We start from the raw sequence: 24,801 nt of genomic DNA on the forward strand, positions 1-24,801 counted from the left end.
CTGGAACACCTCATCCGAGCCGACGACAGGTACCAGCCAGGCGTCGACAGGGTCCAGCGAGTGCCGAGAAATAAAGAGGCGAGGCACCGCTCCATACTCAGTCCAAGAAGCCGTGGAAGTGCTCGCCAAACAGGCCTTCAGCCTTACCAGCCGACCGCTGCGTTTACCCCGGCGGTGGTGGTGCTTACGCCGCAGAGGTGGAGCTGGGGCGCCGCAGAGGTGAGCTGGGATCCCTGATAGGAGCGGGGGCAAAGTTTTCCCGTCTTGTTGTTTCATTCATCCCCAAAACAAACACATGTGCGAGCCAGGTAAGCGTCTTTACAACAATACGCGCTAGAGCTCATGGGAAATGTAGGCTTCATTCCAGCAAAACACTACCGCTTTTGTCCACAGGGTCGCCAAAATCAACTCAAAATGAAAGTTCCTTGTTGGGGGCTTTAAATAATATTGTCAATACAGGAATCACTTGTAACAGAATATTTTTACAGTGTGATATTAACTGCTCCTTAAGTAAATTCTATTTCGATTAACTCGTATTCATATTATTTTAGTTGATGTAAAGGATCTGAATACCACTTCGGGAAAACAAACCCCAGGTTTCTGTGCTGGTGACAACCTTTGCTGTGGTGCTATTGCTTGTGATTACTTTAATATAACTTTTGATTAGGGCTGCAACCAATAGTTATTTTAATTATCGATTTTCCTGATTCAGTAATAAATTGTTTTGTCTATAAAACGCTGTCTTGTTCCATCTGACCAACAGTCGTAAAGATTTTCAGTTAACAACAATATAAAACCAAAAATAAAAAAAGTAGCATATCCTCCCATGGAAAATGAGAATGACTTTTTGCTCAATAAATGATGAAAGATTAATCCATTGCCAAACTAATTAATTCATTTGCTGTTTCCTCTGTAGATACAGTGGCAAGCGTACTCTAGATTCCCTATGGTCCCTCATTCAGAACAATCCAGACGGTTCATTAGCATAGCCTTTTCCCATACCTCCCTCCATAGGATCATCCATGCTGCTGTGTACTTTGCAGGCTCCATAAATTGTGGGGTATAAAACCAGTCCTCCCCTTCCCTCCCATATGGGATATGCCACGGCGATGCCAACAGAAGCCATTTGATTTAGAGCACTGTACATAGATGCATCAAGAATTTATAGGAGACTTAATTAGGAGTTATAAAAGTGACTTATAGCAATTGTGTGGGACACAGGGCCCTATAATGCGGCAGTTATCATTTCCATAACTCCCAAGTCCTGATTCTTTTCTGAGAACTTTTATGTGTTGGTGGAGCCTGTTTGTGCTTTGATGTCAATGCACAGAGCTTTTCTGGGTGGCAGCATGTTGCCGCTGCAGTGCTGCAGACGGAGCTGTGCAAATGGAAAAAGGCAGAAAACCTATGCTTTGCTTTCTGTCACCACAGTGTGTCATGGAAAATATTTACACACATTATCCCAACATCAGGGCAAAAGCCATGATGAAATGAGACCCATATTTTGAGGCAAAGAGAGATTGTAGAAAGAGTCTCTCAGTGAGAGGAAGCTCTCGTCAGTGTATTCACCTCCTTTTTCCTGCCTGTGTTACATTTTCCAATCACATGGCTAATCTAAATGTCCCTTTGACTCATTCTGCAAACTCTGATTGAGGCCAGAGGGCTGTGCCATTATTGGAATCTTGGGAAACAAATGTTAGAGGTTATTTTGGAGGTAATCACTCTATTTGGCCAATTAACAAATTAGTAGCAACTGAGGTATATGCCATTTTCAGTCGACACATCAGCTGTGATTTATAAGAGCTGTTAACTTCCTGTTTCTCAGATTTTCGTGACCAATTTAAGAGTTTCTATTCATCAGTCTCATGAAAGCTTATGGTGCTGCTTTTGTGGCAATTTCTCTGTCACTATCAATTATGTCAGTATTGGTTAATTTTGCTTTCAATAGCCTGACACCAATTAGCTGGTAACTGACAAGTTGGGGTTTTTTTTTTGCAAAATGACGTGAAATATAAGAGGTTCTTTTCTTCTAGTCCAGAGCTCCTTCGACTCAGGTAGCTTTTCAAAGTGCTATCCATTTGAAGGTGATGACAATTTAATGTTTTGTGTTGCATTGTGACATTTACTTTATTTTCTGTTGGCTTTGCTGACGGACAGACAGCTAGCCACGCTAACATGCAGGAACTTAGTGCCCTCTGCCCCCACTCTTGTCTCCACTGATTATCTAATGTTATCTTCAGCCACTCTGCACTGCACACCAAACGGGTTAGGTGGGAGCTAGTTAGCGATGCTGCTCATCTGCGATTACAGTTGTGGAAACTGCAGCCCTGATGAGAAAGTGGCTTAATTTTGAGCCGCAAAACCCCTTTACCTTTGTTAACTATATTTGCACAACTAGCCGTGCTAACATGGCGCTAACAAAGCTAACAGTGAGTTAAAATGCTACAGTGGGTTTGCAAATCAAAACTGAGCCACTTACTCACCAACTAGACCTGGAGGCAGATCATAGGGTAGCCACAATGTTTCCATAGCAACACTGCTGGGTCTGGACAGTGTTACTAGCGGTAATTGCTGAATTATCGGTGCAGCCAGTTAGCTTCCACCCAACCCAGGTGGTGCGCAGTGCAATAAATTGAAGAATAGCAAGATGAACCTATAAGCCACGTTTCCACCAAACACTTTCAGTATGGTAACTTTGGAGCCAAAAGTAACTTCTGACGTGGTACCTAGACCCTAGTTGCTTTTAGCGTTTCCACTGCAAACAGTGCCCTTAAATGTGGGCGGGGTTGTTGTCACTGCTCCGTCCAGCACTAGAGTATTTTCTCAACACCTGTGACATAAAAGGAACGCCTGCACCTTTTTATTGTCCACAGAACAGTTGTGCATGAAGTCCCTCTCAGGCAAGTGCAGCCGGCCAGGGTCCACAGGAACAACGCTCCACAACAACGCTTTTTTTTTTCCAAGTGAGGATTAGGGTTTATGCAATTCACATAATTCAGTCGAACTTAATATAAACGCTTGAAGATCCACTCATTACTAAAAGTCTTAAGGTGTGTTTCATATCACATACTTCCATTAGTATACTTCTACTGTATGTAGTATACTGTGTGCACTATGTAGTGCGCAAATTTCAACAGGGTAGTGTTGTCTCAAACCAAACACAGCCGTTGTGCACTCACCTGAAATGACGACCCCAAATTAACTAGTTAGCAAACTAGCATTAGCATTCGCGTTATCGTTCGGGGTACCAAATCATTACAGACTGCTAAATTAACCCAATAAACATACTGCAGGCTTATACCTGACAACAGTATAGTGGTGCTTAGTCCAAAAAACACATGTATTTGTACAATGCAGCGACGTTCACAGTCGCACAGTCCTCGGCCGCTATTTCCAGTTTGAAAAGTGGTCCCTCTCCTTCCGCTACGTAGCCAAGATGGCGACCATTGAGGGCGAGAAGTGTCCATAGTTCCACACTCAACTTCTTGACCGTTTTGAGTGCACCATCTGGGTACTCATAGTGCACTGCATTTTTCCATACTTCTCAGTGTGAACGCACTTATGCACTCAAAATAGTAAGTGTAAGTACGGAAGTACGTGATTTGAGACACAGCTTTAGTCTTCCAAGACAGACACTAAAACTAAAGTAATGGTAAAAGTTGTCACATTGAAATTTAAGGTGAGCTGATGGATTCACGTCGTCAACTCATTAAACTAATTGTACAACCTTAAAAGTTGCCGGTAGCCGGTATTTTTGTGGATTTAACTCTTGACATCCCCATTTTTAAACCTATCAACAAAGCTCTGATCGGGTCTGTTGTTCTCCACTCAGGGAAACAGCAGTTAGTGAGCACAACAGATTTTGAGATATCCTGCTTGTCTGTGAGACGTTGCTGTTGAATTGTTTTAAATGTAATTTTTCAATGCTGTGTGCACACTAATGAAATCCCATTCATCTCCACTGTACTGTGGTGGAAGCAGAAATATCAGACAGGTATCTTATAACCTGGACAAATAAACTTCACGGCAGAGGTGAGCAAGAAATTGTGTTTTTTGTTTTATGATATGGATTAAATCCTGAATATGATGCTTGAACAGTAGGCCTAATATCACTGCCAGTTTGAGGAATGATATTTCAGTGTCTGCTTGTATCTGTTGCCATGGGAAACAACAAAAACTATTGACACGATCCCTAACATTTTTATCCACTTTTACTCCCCACTGCCTCCAGCAAAATCCATAACATCTTATTTTCATTGCAGAATGGAACAGACTGACTGTCAATAGAGAACATTGTTGTGGGCAGGAGTGATCAGATCAGCAGGTGGGAGTAGCATGGTGTATCTGGTAATGGTTGAAAATCCTGTGGGGAACAGGCGTTTATGGGGTCACAGAACAATCCCGCATAGGCCTCCTGTCACTAATTGGTTGCTGAGGTCCACCACATTTTATCATGTGCTGTTAGAAAAATGGAAGACACAGCCGCTGTAGAGCTGTCATTTTTCTTTCATTCTGATTTATATGTCATCTTAAGCAAAAGTGCACTAACACCAGGCTTCAAGTAGTCGGATAGCAACAGCAAATGCAATAATTTCCCCAAGCATTTCCCACACACCTATAAAATGAGGAAAAAGCTCTGGAAAAAAAAAAAGGCTTCATGAAATTCATCTCTCAGTACCTGATGTGTAAACTCTCTTGTGTGAAACCAGAGTTTGAATCCATTCATTTCTCATTTAAGTCTAACTTCCCCTGTGTATATTTGTTTCATGCAAAGGCTACAAGAAGAAAAACAAATGTGGACCAATACATAAACCAAAAAGATTTATTCCCTTTATAATCTGAAATCCAATATCCCTGCGTAACTCCTCACCCCGGAGTAGTGAAACAAAAGCTGCTTATTATGCCTGTGAGCCTGCAGCGTATTTTAAATTGTTTGATGGCTAAATGTGATAAAACCAGTGCTACCTTGACTGAGTTTCTTGTGAGACATAGCCCTTGAAGACCTTAACTGTGATCTAAACCACAGAATGAAACATTCTTTTTTGGCTTTGACATACCGTGTTTGAGTGTGCTTCCATGTATCTCCATTAACATGAATTATTCCTGAGATAAAGGAAGCTTACTCACGCTGTGGAATGGCCTTTTAGACCCTTGGATGTTTTTGTTTTTATACTCGAGCTTTGGCAGTGTATTATCATTCAGTTATTCTACCAGCTGTCTAAGAAATATTATTCACATAAAGTATGTCAAATACAACCAGAAATATTCATCTTAGAGTTTTCTCTGGTTCATCTGACTTAGATTTAGTTTTAGTCTTTTGACACAAATGTGTATTAGTTTTGGTCACATTTTGGTCATTATGTTGGTTGTAGTCAACAAAGACTGACATTTTAGTCTCATTTTTGTAGTTCATTTGACGTTTATGTCTCCTTCTACTTGGGTTGGTCATTAAGGTAGCTGAATAGCCAACTGATACACCTACATCTTGAAGAGAGGTGGACATGTGTACATCATATCGTTTTTCAAGCAACTGTTGGCCATTTGAGCAGAGAGCCAACCTGGATAGACACACACAATAAATGTTGGCATTGTAAATTTCTGCAAAACATGGACATGTTACATTTGAACATTATTATAAAGCGGATATGTAAAATTTCATGTTTCTTTCTTCAGTCTTAACTAGTCCATACATATCTACCAAGTTTAATAAAAATCGATATGGCGGTTAGGCCTAGATAAGAAATGAGCTCTCTAGCACCCCCTTTTTGTTTGATGGGGTCAATAATGGAGGGGTCCCCTCAGATTATGTGTGGTCATATGCCTACAAAGTTGCGTGGTGATCGGTGAAACCCTTGAGATGTTATACACCTTTATGTGATGAGCCACGCCCTCCGCAATATTTATTGCCTTATACAGGGCTCAACAATAACGATTGCCCGATTGCCCGGGGCAAGTAAAACTCAAGGTCGGGCATGTAAACTAACAGCTCACTTGCCCGATTGGGCAAGTTGGTAAAAGTAGTAAAAGTTAATAACTACTTGATAAAATAAATGTATTTTAAAACGTGCTCTTCTGCTCTGAAGTCACAGCCACACGCTGTGTAACAATGTCCTGCCCACAGCCCCCATTGATATTATTTTGCACGACGGACACTTCATATAATAACATAACAATATACTATTTATGGTGTTATTTCATCGTGTCATTTCTGTCTCTACATGGTCACACGTTAACAATTGTCCTCTGCTCTCTGTATCGCACACGGCGGAGTTCCGCCACACACACAGGGGAGCAGAGTGCGGAGCGTGGCCGCATTTTCCTGACCAAACCTGACCCCCGAGCCCGGCGCAGTTTGTCAGCTGACAAAGTTATTGTTATGGACAGTGTGTAAATAACCATCAACAGACTGCTGTTACTTACGCACAGACAAACACGCTGCTCGCACAGCAGCTCAGCACGGCACTCTTGGTGCTGAGCTTGTGTTGCGTTCAGGCGTTGTCACGTAAATAACAACTTCCAACACTTAAATAGGTCATAGCACAAAACAGCAGCATGTCAAGTGACTTTTTACTTTTATGATATTCAATACAATTGTATGTTCCTAAATCTTGAGGCACCTCATATGTAAGCTAGACAGACATTTCACCTGCTCATTACTGTGCACACATGTACTGTATGTACTTAGTCCTAAAGAGCCCTTCTGGTGCCAGTAGATACATAGAAACATCCCAGCAGGCTGTGCTTTGCAAGCATACAAAAAAGTTTCACGCATGTGAAAATTATTTTTCATGCGTGTGCTTCACCTCCGCTGCTACAACTCCATCCTAGGGGAAACACTGCTGTGTGCGTTTTGTGCAACAGGTGGATGTGGTAGTCTACTGGTAGAGTAGAGAGAGAGCTAAGTAGCGTTGAAGTAGAGTAGAGCAGGGCAGAGAGATGGAAGCAAAATATATTAAACCCGGTGTTAATACAGCAGAACTGGAGAGAGGGGTGAAAAATAAATAGAGGTGGGCATGGCTCAAGTAGGGCGCAAAATTATAGACGGAGAATGATTGACAAATTTTTCACTTTAAGCCCTGACACTGTCATTTTTGTGTAGGAATTAAGCTACAATACATGACATGTTGTTTTAATAAATACAGTGTGAATAAAGATTACATAACACAAAAATAACTTCAGTCTTTGTTAATTGATAGCCGCTTAAATTGAACAATTTTTATAGGGCAAGTAAAAACTGACTTCGGGCAAGTACATCTCTGACCAACTTGCTAGCGTCTATATTGCTTCATTCACATCCTCCAATGACCCTCTACCACTGTGCCAAATTTCACATGGATTGACCAAGTCAGTGAGGAGAAAAACGTGGATACACCCACAGACAGAGTTTTTGTCATTATATAGTAAGACAATGCTGTGGTTAATGTGTGGTTAGGTTTAGACACAAAACACTTGATTATTGTTAGGAAAAGATGATCTTCAACCTGTTCTCATTCAGAAGTCCTCAAATACTGCCACTTGGTCAGTGATTTCTGTGTCTGTGTTTTTTCTAAATCTAACCACATGCCCCTCTTGCACAAGGAAATGAATGTAAATACGAGGTGTTCGACCGATGTAAGTCCATTTATAAAAAAGACTGTGAGGACCTAACAAGCAGAAACTGTACATTTCCTGTGAAAAAGGAAGTGTATTTTGAAAAGACACAATGCATGTAACAGGCATAAATTGACACAGCCTTCCAGAGGGTCAACAACAGATGTACCCAGGATTCCTAGCACGTCATATGTAGACGGGAAAGTCCACTGACCAAGAGACGAAATTGTGACAATATGTGCTAGTTGGAAGTGAGAACATGTTGTCATGGTGGTCACAGGCCCTTAAAAAGTCTAACAATGTCTTAAATACGTATTTACTGATCAAAAAAAAAAAAAAAAAATTAAAAAGTATTAAATTGTCTTAAATTCAGATTGGATGGGTCTTAAATGTTTTTATGGCACATCACCATGAGAATTTCCGGAAGAAGGGGAAACACTATTCAGCAGAGTAACAGAATTCCACCCAACACCTGTTTGCAACAATGCCCCTATTTCTACCCTCTGTATGCATTTAGATCAAACAATGAGTGTGCTGAGGCCTTGCTAGCCAGCCTGCTTGTTAGTTTATAACCAGTGTACCTTACTGGTTTAGTTTAGTGTGAACTGACATTACAGTGCCAGCGTGGGTTTTCTCCAGGGTTCTCCAGCTTCCTCCCACAGTCCAAAGACATGCAGGTTAACTGGTAACTCTAAATTGGCCCTAGGTGTGAATGTGAGTGTGAATGGTTGTCTGTCTCTATGTGTCAGCCCTGTGATAGTCTGGTGACCTGTCCAAGGTGTACCCTGCCTCTTACCCAATGTCAGCTGGGATAGGCTCCCCTTCTACCTCTAACAGTATAAACGGTTACGAAAAAATGAATGAATATCCACTTTTGGTGGCACTATCCCTGCTGAAATCACAGCAACAGGTCGCTACAAACACCCCTGTTTTGTTCACTGAAAAGCTGCAAGGAGCACAGGAATGACCTGCTAAAAAACAACAGGTTTTGTTGTTTGTTGGTCTCAAACAGGGGTCTCTCACCTAGGTGACACACCATCCACCATCCCCTCCACTTCCCACTGACAAAGTCAGCTTACATACTACAAATGTTGATAAGATACTTATGAAATGTACAAATTTTACATATCTGTACTTTGCAGTGTAGCAACTGGCAACATAGGTATGTCAAGACAAAAAAAGGAAATGTACTGCTGTGTTTGGGCTCTACAGTAACTAACCAACTAAACAGGAACATTGTAATGCTAATGATGTGTTCGGACTCTCTTACCTGCCAAGATAAGAAGCTGTTTCAACTGATTTCACCATTTAAACAGTAACGGTAATATACTCAATATTTGTTGCTCGGGGAGAAAGTCCCCAGACTCCCTTAAAAAATTATGCAGTTTTGTGAGTCACTGAGTTTGGGTAATCTTTATAAACTTTAAGAAACGCTGTTGTATGACTATCCTCTTTATTTGTGCCTTCTTGTAAATTTGGCAAATGCAGTAGGTGAAGTTATTTTTCTCTCTGTAAAACAAACATTGTGTCAGTTTGTCCTAGCGTACAGACTACTCTGCGTCTAGATAAATGATATGTCTTGTTAAAAGCAGATAAAGTCAGCTGCACAGATGAGGGTCACACGCCGTGCGGTGCATGCACAGTTATTTCTTACCATTCATTTCCCACCCCTGTTGCTTTCATTTTTCACACAGCTCTGTTAAATAACACATCTCGTGGTGCTTTCATGGCACAGAATAGAAGGTATAATCAGTAACTACAGGCAGATCTCTTTGAGCTGCCTCCGTGCTCGCTCTCCTAATTTGAACAATATCCCGTAATTTACGTTTGCTAATGCATAAAAACAACAATCTGTATCAGCGCTTTACAAAAAGCAGCAGCACAATATTTTTTTTGACCTTATGATATGATAATAACAAGCGATTCACTATTAGTGTGCTCTGTGTGGGAAGCACACTCCCTCATACACTGCAAGTATGATAAGAACAGCTGATTTCAGGCACACGCGGGTCAATGAAGATGTTTAATGGCGACGAAGTAAAACAGTCGCACAGCACAATTCTAGTCTAGTTGTGCAACAAGTCAAGCAGCTACATCAACTTCTTTTTTATATGTATACATATTTTATGAAGGTATTTAGGCTTTTTTCAGACAGCGCTAGCAGAGATATGACAGGAAGTAAGGGTGAGAAAGATGCAACAAAGTTCTCAAAACAAGAACGTTGTGGTGCGGTGGGCGTCTTGACCCATTTAATTCCACTGGTGACAATAGTGACCACAAAAGTTTTCAGTTATAAGGCTCTGAAAATGTTACCAAATTTCACGCAGCCGGAATCGAACCTGGGTCACTGCGGCACGGGCGGAGCCTCTGTACATGGGATGCCTGGTCTAACCACCAAGCCACCAACGCCCCTCCCAAACAAAAGTTTAGTAAGGCATATTAACATAAAGATAGGACAGAAATCCTTTTTTTAGGCTCAGTTTCAGTGAAGTTTTGGATATGAGGTATCTAGGTCCAGACGGCCCAGACAATGCATACAACCTTACAGTTGTCCCTCAAAATCGAAAAGATGCAGTCTTCAGTGATGGTGATAGCGGTGGGTCAGATATAGATTTTGAGGGGGCGACAGGCCATTTGCCAGCCAGACTGTTGATTTCACATGCTGAACTAGGGTTGGGCGATAATCGAGTTTCTATTTAAAATCTGCCACTGCCGCTCCACGCTGGGCTCCCGTAGTTCAGAGTGGGCTCACCCTATGATAAGAAAGGGGTCCGGTGGAAAGCGATCACAGATGCAGTCGCCATGTGTATTGCAAGAGATGTGGTGCCCATATATAGGCTACCGTGGAAAAGCCGGGGTTTATTCACATGCTGAAAGTTTTGGACCCCAGGTATGTGCTACCAGGCCGCAATTTTTTTTTTTTTAACTAGAAGGGGAAAAAATCGATTTAAATCGTGAATCGGATTTGCTGTGAAAAAATCGGAGAATTTTTGTTTAGGCCATATCGCCCAGCCCTATGCTGAACATATGCAAACAGATCATGACAGGAACACCTTTATCAGTGATTATGACCTCCCCCTTCAGCCCGTTCTCATTCCAAAGACGTCTAATATTGCGGCTTTGTCAATGTAGGCATCAGACACCTGACGCCAAAAGCCACCTTTCGCAACAGTATGTTACCAGGCTGGACGTAACCTTTGGTGTTGCTATGATATGCCCTATTAGGGCGGTATGATATGCTGCTGGACGCGGTCAGGTTGAAACACTGCTGGTAATGATGCAATATAAGGAGCAGGAAAGTCTGTCTAGGGTAGGTAGGTCCAACAAACCCTGGACTTTCACCCAGGAGCCGAGTGTTCCCTTCCCAAATGCCAAACCAAGATTTTTTTTCTAAACCTAACCGCGCTCTTGTTGATGTCCTAGTATTGGTAGCACATCCTGGAATGTCAATAGCAGACGCAGGAGGATACCTAGCATGTCATATGTGAATGTGAAAGGCCATTGACGAAGCGGGGACATATGAATGTATCAGGGTTTTTTATATGTAAAGTAGTCACTCTAGAATGTGATAGAGCATTCTAGTGGTAATGCTGGGGACTGCCAGTGACAGAGTTTTAAATGTTTTAATAACTGAGGTGGGATATATAAGAATTTGGATGACTGCATAGGAGATTATGTTAATTTGGTCAGTAAATGGTAGATACACATTATCCCACCTGTGACAACTGACACAGGTTTTCTAATTTTCACCTACTTTTCCATGAAAATTTAAAAAGATCGATTATTTCATAGGGTTTTGTCTGGAAAAAAATTTGGATTAAACAAGTTAACCTCTAACCACCGGGGGCCCAAGCTAAATCAGCTGCTGAGGAAAAAATATTTTGCATGTCTAAGACTGCATTTAATCAAGTAATTGGTTCATTTGGCCTTTCTTCCTTTTGTCACCTTTTAGCTTTTCTTTAAATGCAGTTTTTATTTGTTTTTGTTTTGGTTAAAAGGTGAATAGTTAATATTCAATCAGTATCAGTGAATATTTTTCATATTTTCCATTGAGAAAAACAAACACTGGCCTTGGTTTTGACCTTACACAAACCTGGCTTGGACTTTACAAACTACTACAAAGTCACCATTCTGCATTTTAAGGAGCCTTCAGCTAAAGGTCCAACATTACGTGCAACCTGCCACACAAGTCAGAGCCCAAATGTTTTCTAAACCCACCATCAGCATGAATAGATGAATTTAGCTAACGTGCTCTCTGCAATTCCTCAATCACCATTTGAGCTCCCATCTTTCGCCGGCTCGCTCAGCTGTCATCGACTCTGTCGGTGGCATGGCAGCCGGTTGGCCACGCTTTTGATTTATCGAAGTGAGTGGGAAACTATGAAGCTTACTTTGTGACAGCTCAGAAGCTTTAAAATTTAAGATGTCATTGAGTTGATGAATGGAGAGAGGAGAGGCTGAGCCTGCCCGCTGGCGTCATATGTCACTGTCCAAAGTGATGAGGGACCCTGCCTGCTGCCCTGTTACACCGACCCAAAGGCTCCTGTGGGGGACCTTTCATTACTGAGGTTGGAAGGATCAGAAATCAAATTTTCTGTAGAATAGATACCCGTGGGTTCTGCATAGTAGAGTCTGTTCAACTTCATAAAGGTTTAGACAAATGTTTGTTCCCAGCTAATAGTAGATCCATACCTGAACTGCACACAAGACACTGAAACCCCTTTTCTACAGTCAAGGCCTGGCTTGGTTTGGCTTGGCAGGGATTTTCATTTGCATTACAACAGGGCAACCCACTTTAAGGCGTGTCTTTGACTGATGAAGGCTTGTCTTGAGTGATGACATTTGAAAGCAGTGGGCTGGTCCGCCCAGTTATTTTTGCTGCATGTGTTCTTCCATCACACAGCAGGGCAGGTTAAAGACATTTATCTGTTGGAGGTGAGCTGTTTGCAGAGGTGCAGTAAGAGTCTGTTGTCTGCAGCTCTTCATCAAACATTTCACTGTGGCTGTTTGTGCTTTCACTTTCCTCCCTGCCGTATTATTAGACTTGTCTTTATTGAAGAAAAGCCGCCAACAAAGTTCAGTGAAGTCACAGTTAATTTCCTACAGATTCTTCACAATAGAAGTCCCCCGTTATTTTATTATGTAGAAACTTTTATTGTGAAGCAGAAAAATAAGGAAATGTTGAGTTTTCGAGCAGCAACTTCACACAACTTCTGATACGGCAGGTCGCAAACGTGAAACAGTAAAATAAAGCAGATATGTAAAGTAAAAACAGGACGCAGGAGAGAAACTGAACTCCAAACCACAGAGATTCAGTTAGAAACTACAAAAGTACTGAGAGCTGAACACACAGAGACTTTCAAAAACACTTTTTTCTCTGGTCCTCTGCAGACAGAGGTGAGCAGCATCTTGCAACACATGTCTCATTTGAGGGAAAGAAGGGGGGTCATTTGGGGTTGGCTGCGGTCGGTGAGATGTCACCGCTACCCGCTTGAGGGTTGGCGGCCCGGCTTTTGGACCTACTCCAGAGATGGTACATCTCTGGCACAGCTTGGCATGGCACAGTGCATCTTAACGGATAATGGAAACACAAATCGGCGCGGCATGGCTTGACACGGCGTGGCCATAAGTGACGGTGGAAAGGGCGATAAGATAGATGCTTGGGTGTCCTGCCATTACTGTCATCGGTGGCAAGCACTTAAAACAGACACATGCAGGGATAGATTACTGAACGAGCCAACTGGGCAAAGGCCCAGGGGATCCCCCTGGCCTTCACCGGCAAAATGTCACCCAAATTAAATGATACAAATCAGGAAGAGACTCAAAATGACCATATAAGACTATCAAAATTACCAGAAAGAGAGACAAAACCACAAAAAAGATGCATAATGAGTACAAAAAGGTGCAAAGAACAGTAATAAAAGAGACAAAACCACTACAAAGTCTTTGTGTCTTGCCCCCTTTGTAGGAGAGGTGGTGGGGCCTCTTTCATATCTGTGCCCAGGTGCCCATTGCCTCATAATGCGCCAATGGAAAACACGGCCTTCAAGCGATGATAATTTGATGAAATAAACACATAATAGAGCTTGACATCCATATGTGAAATCCAAATAATCATGGCAATTTTCAAATTAGAATCAGATTATTGCCACAATCTGTACAGCCAGAGTGCCGTACATGTTTTGAGACAACCGGTAAACTGTAATTTTTAAATGGAAAACACACCTGCTGACATAGATGGATTTTCCACCTTGCGAAGCTGACAAATAAATTTGCAGCAGTGTGACTAATGTGGATCCTTTTGTCTGAGTTAGTGTCAGATTTGCTGCGATAAAAGGCAACAAGTAGGAACATTAGCATAGAGCTCAACTGGGGCCACCGACTCACAGTGCTGCGAGGAAACAACAATGCACAGACACAGCAAGATATAAGGGGAGCTGTGTCTACCACATCAATCAATACAGTGTTGGGAAATGCACTCGGGTTATTAATTGTTTGCCCGAGCACCAGAAAATGTAATTAATACATTGAAAGTGGGCCACCGGCTTCACACTGTACACCTTGGCGTCAGCCGAGCCATACATCATTCCTTGCATTCATGTGCGCTCATTCTGCAGGACCTTGACTGTTTTATATTCAACATTTGTTTTCAACACAACAGCGGACTAAAACCTACTGGATCAAACCAAATTATTTGCTGATCAGGCTAAAAGGGGCCGCATTAATGTCATATCTATTTCAGTTTTAATGTATTATTCCCATTATGTGCTTTGTCTAAACCCATAGTTGTAAATCGTAAGGGGACAGGGGATTAGAGATGCCTATATCTGTGACAATATGTTAGCTTAAATGGCCAGTTGGTAATGATGATAGCAGCTCAGCGCTATGTCAGCCTATCTCCAGATAATGCTTTATAGCTCCAAACTAACTTCCACCCTGGAATTATCCAGCCATGTCTCAAGCCTGCTCGTCACTGTTACGACTTTTAAATCAGCCAGTCTAATTAGAAGCTGGACCAGCGCGGAAACATGCATTCATCTTGCTAACAGGACCCACTTTTTTTTTCCCCACAGCTGTACAGCTCGGTGGACTTTGGAAGAAAATGGCAGCTCGTCCATGAACACGTCACGCCGAACAGATTCTACTGGTGAGTCATCCCGCATCTCACATCTATTAGTCTGCTCCACTCCTCTTCTGCAAAGTTTTGTTTACTCAGGAATGCAGAAACTGTTGCTCATGTTCTGCGCGACTGAGCAAGTGATATTGATGGCTTAGAACAAGGTGTGTGACTGACTGGTGATGCTGCTGAAACTCTGCACATTATCTACCCCTTGATACAATCAGGCAAAGATTAATCTCCTCCTTCAGAACACACTTTGCATTCAGTGGCCGAGGGCATGTCGCATTCCACTTCATTTCTCACACACGTTCCGCTCATATCAGGCATATTGCACATAAATATTTAAATATTGTTTTTGTTTTTCTACATCAGTAATAGACAGAGGAGAGAGGTGGCTTTTCTACAGACGCAAACATGCAGATACAAAAGCTAACATACAGTATGAGGAGCTATGACTAATAATGGATCCGGGACGTCCCTGTCACTTCTCATCCAGTCACGTCTGCTGCTCACCCCTGCAGTGTACCTACTACGTCTGAAAGTGCACACTCATCACAAATGTAGGTCCTGATCTATTCCAGCTCATTGCTCCTCTCTGAGGTCACTGGGGTGTGCCCGGGATTGCCGTTGGCTCTGCCCACACTAACTTGCATAAATCTGGAGCTACTTCCGTGATATAATCCTAAATAATGTGCAGGATCCATCGCTGGCTTTGCCCTTCACCACCAAAGCCCCTTCAAGGACATCTAAACACTGGATGGGCCTCTAGCAATGGCTAGGCAGGCCTCCAGTTGGCTGCATTTAGACAATGGCTTCATCAGCCTCCAAGGGATATGAAATATCACCACAATGGGAACTCTGTTTCCATCTGGTCTAATCCACAAGCAGTAAAATGAGCAAGATTTTACCCAGAGATCCTCACAGTCGGAGAGTGTGGTGACCCTCCACCACCCAGTCAGCGATGAGTATCTTTCTTTGTGTTGTCGCATTTCGCCGGAAGGGAACTAGTGTCAAGTTGCTGTTGCTTCAATATTTAGAAAATGTACATTTGCTCTCTTCCTCTTCCATCCTTTCTCTACGCTGATGACTTTCTGGTATTTTTTTTCCTCCCTTTCTTTTTCCTTTACATCCTTTTCTTTTCATTGCCGTTCTGCGATGGTCTTTCATTCTCTCCAAGGTCTGTCTCCGGCCTCGACAAGGAGCCAGATCTGGTCCACATGGAGGCTCACACACCAGATGGAAGTGAGTGTCTCCTACACACATACACATCAAAGAGGAATAATGAACAGGTCTCTATAGGAACGAATTCCTCAGGGGAAAAGAAGGCATCCCCTGGGAAACAGCACCGGCTCGCCCCACCAATAAACCCAGTGCATGATATCTGATTAATATGGCCTTTCTTCTCCTCCCTTTCACTCGCTGAATGTCAGCTCCATAACTCTGAATGGCAGTAGGTCTTCCATAGGCAACATAGGTGAAACTGTTTATGCCCGCCTGTGATGTTGCATCCTTTTTTTCTCATATAACCACTGTGTGATTGACAGCCCGAGATGCTTGTTTGTGGTATCTATACACGATAAGAATAAATCAGGTGCTACAAAGGGAGGTAAACTAGTCAGGGAAAATGTCACACTGCGTAGACAGGTGGAGTACAACCCTACACAGTTCAACACACATAAATATCATCGGAGCGCTATATTAATTATCTATATAGTTGAAAAGAATGCAAGGATTCAAAGATTCTTTCAATATATCACGTGTTGCAGATAAAATATTGCTTGCAGTCACAGACGTCTCATATTTTCTGTGTGCCTTCATATGACAGATGTGCAGTATGTCACATGCAGAGCTCAGATGTGCACAGAGGTGAACAGGAACTACCCATTCCCTGGGTACATCGACATCAGCTCACTGGTGGTTCAAGATGACTACATATTCATACAGGTAGGGCTCTAAACAGTCAGTTATTACCTGGTACATGATCTATGATGCTATGGGGACATTATCAACCCTGAGTTAAATGTGTCTTACATATTGAGGAGCCACTATAAGAAGCTTAGCTATTGTTTCATGAAAGGTGGGTGTGTATTCTATATTGTGTTACATCTCAGGATTTTCTAAGCTGCTTATGATCACAATGGGGTCAAAAGAAAATACAAAGTCACATAAGCACAAGCTATGACTAGCTTTTTGGCTGGTGTTTTTACAACCAGCGGTCTACTTCATCATTCATCAGATATGGAATGACATGAGCATCCTATTGGACAGGTTTCTGGCCACCTGAAAACTGCCAGTCCAGTAATTCATTCCAGTACTCACTTAACTTATATCTTGATTTGCTCTGCTTGCTCAACAGCAGAAGTGTGGATTCGAGTCAAATGATGACTTTAGACTAGGGCTGTCAACGAATATTCTAAATTCGAATTTCGCGAGCGAGCGAGAGGTCCGCGGTCGTTTATAACGTAATGTTATAGATAATTGTTTTATGTGTTTTAATGTGTAGGTATGTAAATGTTTTCAAAGACGTTTATGTTGAAATAAAAATACCTACAAGTAGTTATGTTTCCTTGTATTAATACATATACAAGTATGTTTCCTTGTATTAGTTTGCCCTCTTGTGGACATAAAGCGGAAAAAAAAAAATTCGAATAGTTCGAACCTATGAGTTATTTTTAGAAGGAATATTCGAACGTCATTTTTTAGCAATTTTGACAGCCCTACTTTAGATTCAATAAAATCAAAGACTTTCAACTTGACTTGAACTTTAACACCAATGACTCGGGACTGCACTTAAAGAGACTTAAAGAGATAGTGCACCCAAAAATGAAAATTCAGCCATTATCTACTCACCCATATGCCGAGGGAGGCTCAGGTGAAGTTTTAGAGTCCTCACATCACTTGCAGAGATCCAAGGGGAGATGGGGTAGCAACACAACTCCACCTAATGGAGGCTGACGGCGCCCCAGATTCAAACGTCCAAAAACACATAATTGAAACCACAAAATATCTCCATACTGCTCGTCCGTAGTGATCCAAGTGTCCTGTGTTTTTGGACGTTTGAATCTGGGGCACCGTAAGCTTCCATTAGGTGGAGTTGTGTTGCTACCTCCTCTCCCCTTGGATCTCCGCAAGTGATGTGAGGACTCTAAAACTTCACCTGAGCCTGCATTGGCATATGGGTGAGTAGGTAATGGCTGAATTTTCATTTTTGGGTGCACTATCCCTTTAAGGCTTTTGATTTGAACATACTTGACACCTTCCCCCTAAACCCAAAGATTAAAAAGTATGATATTTTAAAATTAATTTTCCTTCATTTCCCTGATTAACTAAGATTAAAGCTATTCATTTCCAGCAAATTTACACTTCAGTCCCCTGATCCACTTTGTTTGAACCAATCTAATAGCATCCACTCAAGTTGCAGGAGAGAACCATGAAGAACTAACTTTATGTTTTTGAGCACCAGTTGGAAAAAATGATATGAAAGTTAATTTTGGTCAACAAAAAATGACTTGCAGTATGCAAAACATTGGGGTCGAAAATTAAAGACGGATACACAACAACTTCCAACTACATTCAACATGTGAAGCTGCACAAAGAACAATAAGCCCAGGCTAATAGTAACATAGTCAGCTAGCTAACTCTTAGCTAACATTATCACTCTGTTATTAAAATGGCATTACACTCTGCGAAGAGCATATTATGACTTGTTTGTGACTCTAAACTCAAAATTTAGGTCTTGGAACTATATTCTGGACTTGCCTGTCTTGACTTGGGACTTAAGAACAAAGACTTGAGACTGAGTTGTGATTTGGAAAACAATGACTTGGTCATTTGGCCCTGATATGTGCCACAGACACATATCAGGGCCCTTAGTCTGCTGATGTTTGTCAATGCTCACCAGCTACACGTTTCTCTTGACTGTGGTGTTTTGTGTTTGTCAGGTAGATTTTGGTGTGTCGGCAACACATCGTCACTACGACCTTGTCACATATTGATGTTTAATCATGGACTTTCCACGTCCAAATATGATATGCAAGGTACCACGTGTGCATTGGTTGTTGAAATCCTGGGACACCGTGTCCCCAAGACCTTAAAAGATGGCTTTTTCATCGGCATCTGATGCCGCAAGTCACTGCCCAAGCACCGGATTTCGACGACTTGCTGGACAGGCTGCGTCTTGACCAGAAGACAAAAACAATGAAGCTAAAAGTTCTCAAGGCTGCATCTTTCTGTTTTAGAGTATGCACAAAACCCTTTGACATCACAGTCATTTGACATTTATATTCAAAATATTCCTAAAGCAGATCCATCATTAGACCATCTTTTTGATTCTTTACTACTATTTTTACTTCTCCTGCCACAAAATCACAGAGATATGTTTTCAAAGGTTTCATGCACAATATCTCTCATATGACAGATTGGGCTTGGCAGAAAGTAAATCTGTAAAAAAAAATCATTTTACTTTAACCTCAACTGAACATTTATGCTTTGTTATGTTTTCTGTGAAACTAGTCTAAGTTTTAATATTCATCCTATCCACTGCCCGGTGTGTCATATTAATCATGATTTGTGCGACAGAAAAATCTGAAATGGTAATGTCCTGAATTCCAAGTAACACAGATGCAATTTATGGGTTGTGTTTTAATTTCCTCTACAGCATGAATATTATTTACTTTGACATTGTGCAAATGAGGTTTCATGCATTTAAAAGTCAACAGTAAAAGGCAGCATAATTACATGGCTAGTCCACAACAACTGCAGTTTTATTCAAATTTACCTCTAACAATTGTTGTGGTGCTTTATGTCCTAAAAAAGTTGTTTTCAGCTTCTGTGTTTAGGGATAACAGTTTTGTTCTTACCTCTTCACCTCTTTGAAATATAACTCTTTCCAAAGGTTGCAAAAATACCAATGCATGTTCACGCATGCAACTGCTGGCACCACCTCCAACATTCTCCAGATAAATCTCTTGCCTCCGATAGTTAGGTGACCCATGTCCTCCAAAAACCTTCCCTGACTCTGTTACAACAAGCTGATCCGAAAACCTTCCCTGACTCTGTTACAACAAGCTGATCTCCCATCATTTATAAAATCCTCCACACTCTGATCCCCTCACTTCTCCACAGTCCATCAAGCATCACGTAGTTTGACAACAGCCTGTGCAAAACTTGTAAACCTGAATCACCCTACGGCACCAAATGTACTCTGCACATGTATATTTGTGCTATTAATGATATATTAAGAACATTAAACTAATAAATTCTGCCTTGTGTTATTATTGTTAGTAGCAGCAGTTGTAGTATTACTTGTGACGGTGCTCTTCCAGCTGTTTGATCCCACTAAATGTTTTATTCAGTAGAGAACAGGGATTGTTCAGAAGCCCACTTACCTGAGCCACCTACAGGCAAGGCCTTCCTGCGAAACCCTCACTGGCCTTGGCAGCACATTAGACAAAGAAATAGAGTTGTTCTCCAAAGATCCTTCAATCCTGTTTGACCTCTCTGAAGTCTTTCAAGTAAACTCACAACCACTCAACCTAAACCTCCCCTTCAGTTCTAGCACCTCCACATTTTAACACGTATGCGTCACAGACGAAAGATCCTGAAAGGGATGGGAAAAAAAAATCAATCATACCAATTCCTCTTAAAGTTCAAACCGCCTCTGGTTACCCCGACATCGATCTCCTGCTCCTTCCCTCGATTGCATGTGGGACTTGTTCTGCAGTGCTCAGTGGTAGTCCGCTATATTTCCTCTCCGAGCTTGTTTTCTCTCTTCTGAGCCATTCAGAGCACTTACAGGATCAGTAAAAGAATCAACCCTGTCATACAACATTAAAACTGATATCACTTCTCTTCAGCAGAGAGCCACATGTTTAGTTCGAAGGTTTTCCTCTAATGAATTTCATGTTGTTATTGATAGGAGGGAGTTTAGGGCCTGCAGTCTCACTTTGCTCCATGTCTCTATGTGTGTGTGTGTATGTGTATATAGTGCTTGATGCCCATGGCCTCAAGGCTAATGACAGTTCTCCAGCACCCGCCAGCCCCGTGTTTTCTTGCTGCATAAGCTAACAGCTAACAGCTTTAAGTGTTTGCAAAGGGTCTAGACCATTATGGACGACTTCTTTTATTCTTAGCCTGCAGATGAGGCTTGGTTAGGCAACTTAAAGATTTCTCTTGACAAAGAATAATGAGACTATTGATTGTCCTACGAGATATTTACCAAAGTCCACTTTGAAACCACCGAGCGCATTGACACCTAGAGAGGGCAGCATCCTCTGAATGCAAGCCAGGAGATCGCTATAAATGACCAAGTCTCCCTGAAAAAAAAAAAGAAAAAAAAATTACCCTGTGTATCCAGCAGAGCCTTGAAAACCAACAGGACAAAGAGAAGGAGAGAAAGAGAGAGAGAAAGATTGATGTGTGCTTTCACCCACCACTTTAATTGATTGGAGAAAATATGACATGGTGTCAGTGATGAGGTTACACATGAGGCCTTGATACAAGGTGCCCCCTGTATTTGTTCAGCAGCACAGCTCCATCACTACAGGGCTAAGAGAAATAGTGAAAGAGAAATAAAATGTTGCTAAAACAAAGCTCAAATAAAAGCAAACTCCAGATACTAGAGGAAAAAACTGTACTTTACTAGGCAGTTATTATAATATAGACTCACAGCCCCCCCAAACTTTCAAATATGCTCAAAATTTCCCCCCTCAATATATTGTTAAAACAAAATAGCCTAAAGAAAAAGAAACGCATTGCTACTGCAAGTAACCATGCACAACCATCATTAGCAAATTAAATCATAACCATCAATAAACTTATCAAATTGCAATTATTATTACTACTTGTTCTAGTATTAAGGTGTTCTGCAGTTCCGCGTATGGTTTGTCCATGTGGTGTTGCTGTACATTGGCAGAAGGCTTTGCTTGACTGCTGGGAGTACGTAAAATCAGTGTCAAACACTGTACTGTCTCTATTTCTTATCTTCCCAATGTGTTAAAAAGTGAAAAAAACTAGAATGTAATATGAGTGTCATGGATGCTATATCACTGTTGACTGTTATGGTTTTTGTTGTGTTAGTATATCCATAGAAATGTCATAAAAAAGTCATAGTGTGATATGTGAGAAACAGTCATAGGGTATGTACCAATCCCCCAGGAACAGTGCCTGGCCTTAAGGCCAACTTTACATAGAGGCCAAAAGTGGAATTACAACAATCAGGTCAGTCACGTGATGCAATGGGGACCCCAAAAGAGGCATTTGTAAATCAGTGGATTTTTTTTTGAGCTTCACAAACCCCCCCCGAAACAGCTTGTTCCACTGTCAGGATTTGATCCACTTGGCCCGATAACATTTGGGAAGTCTCTAAGAGCAGCATGATTTTATTCCAATTCATGCGGAGGGCTGAACCTGATGTCAGATGCTCAGCTGGCAGAGGGTAGCCACTTGGTTGTGCTTGGCTGCTGTAAGTCCTCTGTGCAAACCGAAGTCGCCAAAATCCGGTACTTGGGCAGTGACTTGCAGCGTCAAACACTAGCGGAAAAAACCTGTCCTTTGACATCAGCATGGTATGCAGCTGGTTGTCGTCATGGTTTAATGGCGCTCGGCGATGTCAGGGGAAAATGCAGAGTTAAGGCAGCACAAGTCCAAGTAAGGCAGGTGGGACGGGTCCAACAACCGACTTACACCTAGAAGAGCAGTGTTTGCGGCCCATAAGATTATAAAGCCAAACCCTGTTCTTCTGTCCTAAACCAAACCACGTGCTTTTGTTGTTGGAGGGAAAAAAAACGTTAATTTGCGTTGTTGTACCGACATAGTGCATTTATTTTGAGAGACATTATGTAAACTGTAAATTTCCGGTGAAAACCGAAGCGTATTTTGAAAGAAGACAATTCATGTAACAGGCAGAGCTTGACACTGTGTCCCAGAACGTCAACAACCAATGCACCCGGGTGACTTTCACGTCACATCTAGACGTGGAAAGTCCATGAGCACATGTTGATATGTGACGAGGTCAGAGTGAGAAAGTGTCTTGCTCTATTGGCGTACAATGTGGAAGATCCAGGAAATGCCATACCCTGGAAATCAAGCATTTGTGGCTTCATGTGCCTCTAAGCAAGTCTCATAGGAATGAACAGGGCCTCATCTCAACCCCAAAATGGCACTCAGTTATCACAAATTGACCTTAACCAAAGATTATTTTTCAAAATGCTCTAAAATGGCCACATTAGCTGCTGAATTTCTGAAAAATATCTTCTGGGGGGAATCCCCTCCTCGAGGGTTGGGTCCCCCAATGTTAAATAGGTGATTACAACCCTGCTTTATATCCAGTGTATGAAATTAATTATACTTTATGTGTTTTAGGTTCCTACATCAGGGCGAGCCACCTATTATGTGTCCTACAAGAGAGACTCGTTCATACAGATCAAGCTACCCAAATATTCCCTGCCAAAGGTAAGTTGCAGCAAAATTAGCCTGGCAAGTATTTTGACTTCTTCCTTTCTATGACTCATACAAATCTGTTTTAATTTTAGAGTGTCACAGAGTTAATTAATCATAGACTCAATTAAGTATTTCCATTCCTAGCCTTGCAAGCTTGTGAATTTGACACTGTTACAATGGCAAAATTTATGTAGATTGGTTAAAAAATGCGTTAAGCCACAGGCGTGTCACCAGCTTTACTTTTATTCGTCTGCTTTCCCTTAAAATCTGGAATGTTGTCCTCTTAAAGTCCTGCTTTTAGTAGTGGTACCACACTCAGAGCGAGCCCCTGAGTGAGCTATACATTACAGTATGTCGTCAAGCATTTATATTCACACCGCAGCATTGATCTCATGACCAGTCCCACAGGGTCAGCATGTTCTAATCCGTCACCTTTCCGCTTCCAGTCATAACTCCTCTTAATCTTTCCCTGCTCCCTGATAGGATTTACACATCGTCAGCACTGATGAGAAGCAGGTATTTGCCGCGGTGCAGGAGTGGAACCAGAATGACACCTATAACCTCTACTTGTCTGACACCAGAGGGATCTACTTCACCTTGGCCATGGAAAATGTCAAGACCACTAGGGGCATCGGAGGGAACCAGATGCTGGACCTGTATGAGGTAGGAACTTGATGAAAGTGGTCACCCTGGGGGGGATACATACAGTGAGGTTTTCGTTGATTGAATCTATAGGAAGTTACAGGGACTATTACTTTCTTACTATAGATCTGCCATAAAGTACAGGCTCATGCATGTGGCAGCACACAAACAGCAGAGCAAATGGGTTTTTTCAATTGCTCGTGGTTAAATGTGCAATACATTTTGATCTTCATGTCCCATTACACAAAATAACCTGTATCTCAGAGGGGTGCATCAATAGGGTTGTCAATCGATACCAGTGACACAACAGTTGCCTTGCTGCTGCTGAATTTTGCAGCTTATAAAATGTTGTATTCTTCTCCGGAGCAGATACTTCACATTTTCGAGGCCCACATCTGATCCAAATGTTATCTGACAATAAAACACAGGATTGAAAGATTAGTTCATGAGGACTAGTTTTAGGACTGAAATGGCTCTGAAGGAGCTATGCGAAGTCTAAGACTCCTGATGGTGTCACCGGGTTACCAATTTTTAACAGACTGTCTGGGTCACAAACTGCAGTCATGGGCATTTGGAGTGTGGGCATTTTGCAGGCTAGCAGGCTACATTATGGGAAATGCAGAGCTTAACATGGGCCAGTACCTCTACATTTTACCATTTGATGTACTGGAACTTGTTCTTCTCACAAGCTGCCACTCTCTCTGCCCATATCAGGTTCTCTGGGCAATTCATGATGTCCCTAACAGGGATGCATGATATTGGATTTTTTTGCCCACTCCCAATATGCTGATATGTAAGACTTCTTTGGCGATGTATCTGCTTATTTTCCCTACATAATTTTAGTGATCAAGTCTCTTCTGTAGTGGAATTAACATCATATTAGAGATGCATACTCTTGCCGTTATGGCCCACCAGCAGATGGAGACATGAAATACAAAATCTTTCAATATATGCAACATTCTTTTATTGTGCAAAATGAGAAAAGCCATGTTGGTCAATTGTTCATTTTA

At 41.8% G+C, this 24,801-nt stretch overlaps 1 protein-coding gene across 2 annotated transcripts in view; it reads left to right on the top strand.

The window, feature by feature from the left end:
* The window catches only part of sorcs3a (sortilin related VPS10 domain containing receptor 3a), a 315,141-nt gene that overhangs the window by 204,443 nt on the left and 85,897 nt on the right, over positions 1–24,801 (top strand). For both annotated transcript variants that reach the window (XM_050045235.1, XM_050045234.1), the window contains exons 5-9: positions 14,664–14,737; positions 15,888–15,952; positions 16,536–16,654; positions 23,072–23,161; positions 23,633–23,812. In XM_050045235.1, the coding sequence (XP_049901192.1) occupies positions 14,664–14,737; positions 15,888–15,952; positions 16,536–16,654; positions 23,072–23,161; positions 23,633–23,812 (528 nt within the window). The remainder of the gene's footprint in view (positions 1–14,663; positions 14,738–15,887; positions 15,953–16,535; positions 16,655–23,071; positions 23,162–23,632; positions 23,813–24,801) is intronic.

The sequence above is a fragment of the Epinephelus moara genome, chromosome 5 (genome assembly GCF_006386435.1).
Source record: "Epinephelus moara isolate mb chromosome 5, YSFRI_EMoa_1.0, whole genome shotgun sequence".
NCBI lineage: Eukaryota > Metazoa > Chordata > Actinopteri > Perciformes > Serranidae > Epinephelus > Epinephelus moara.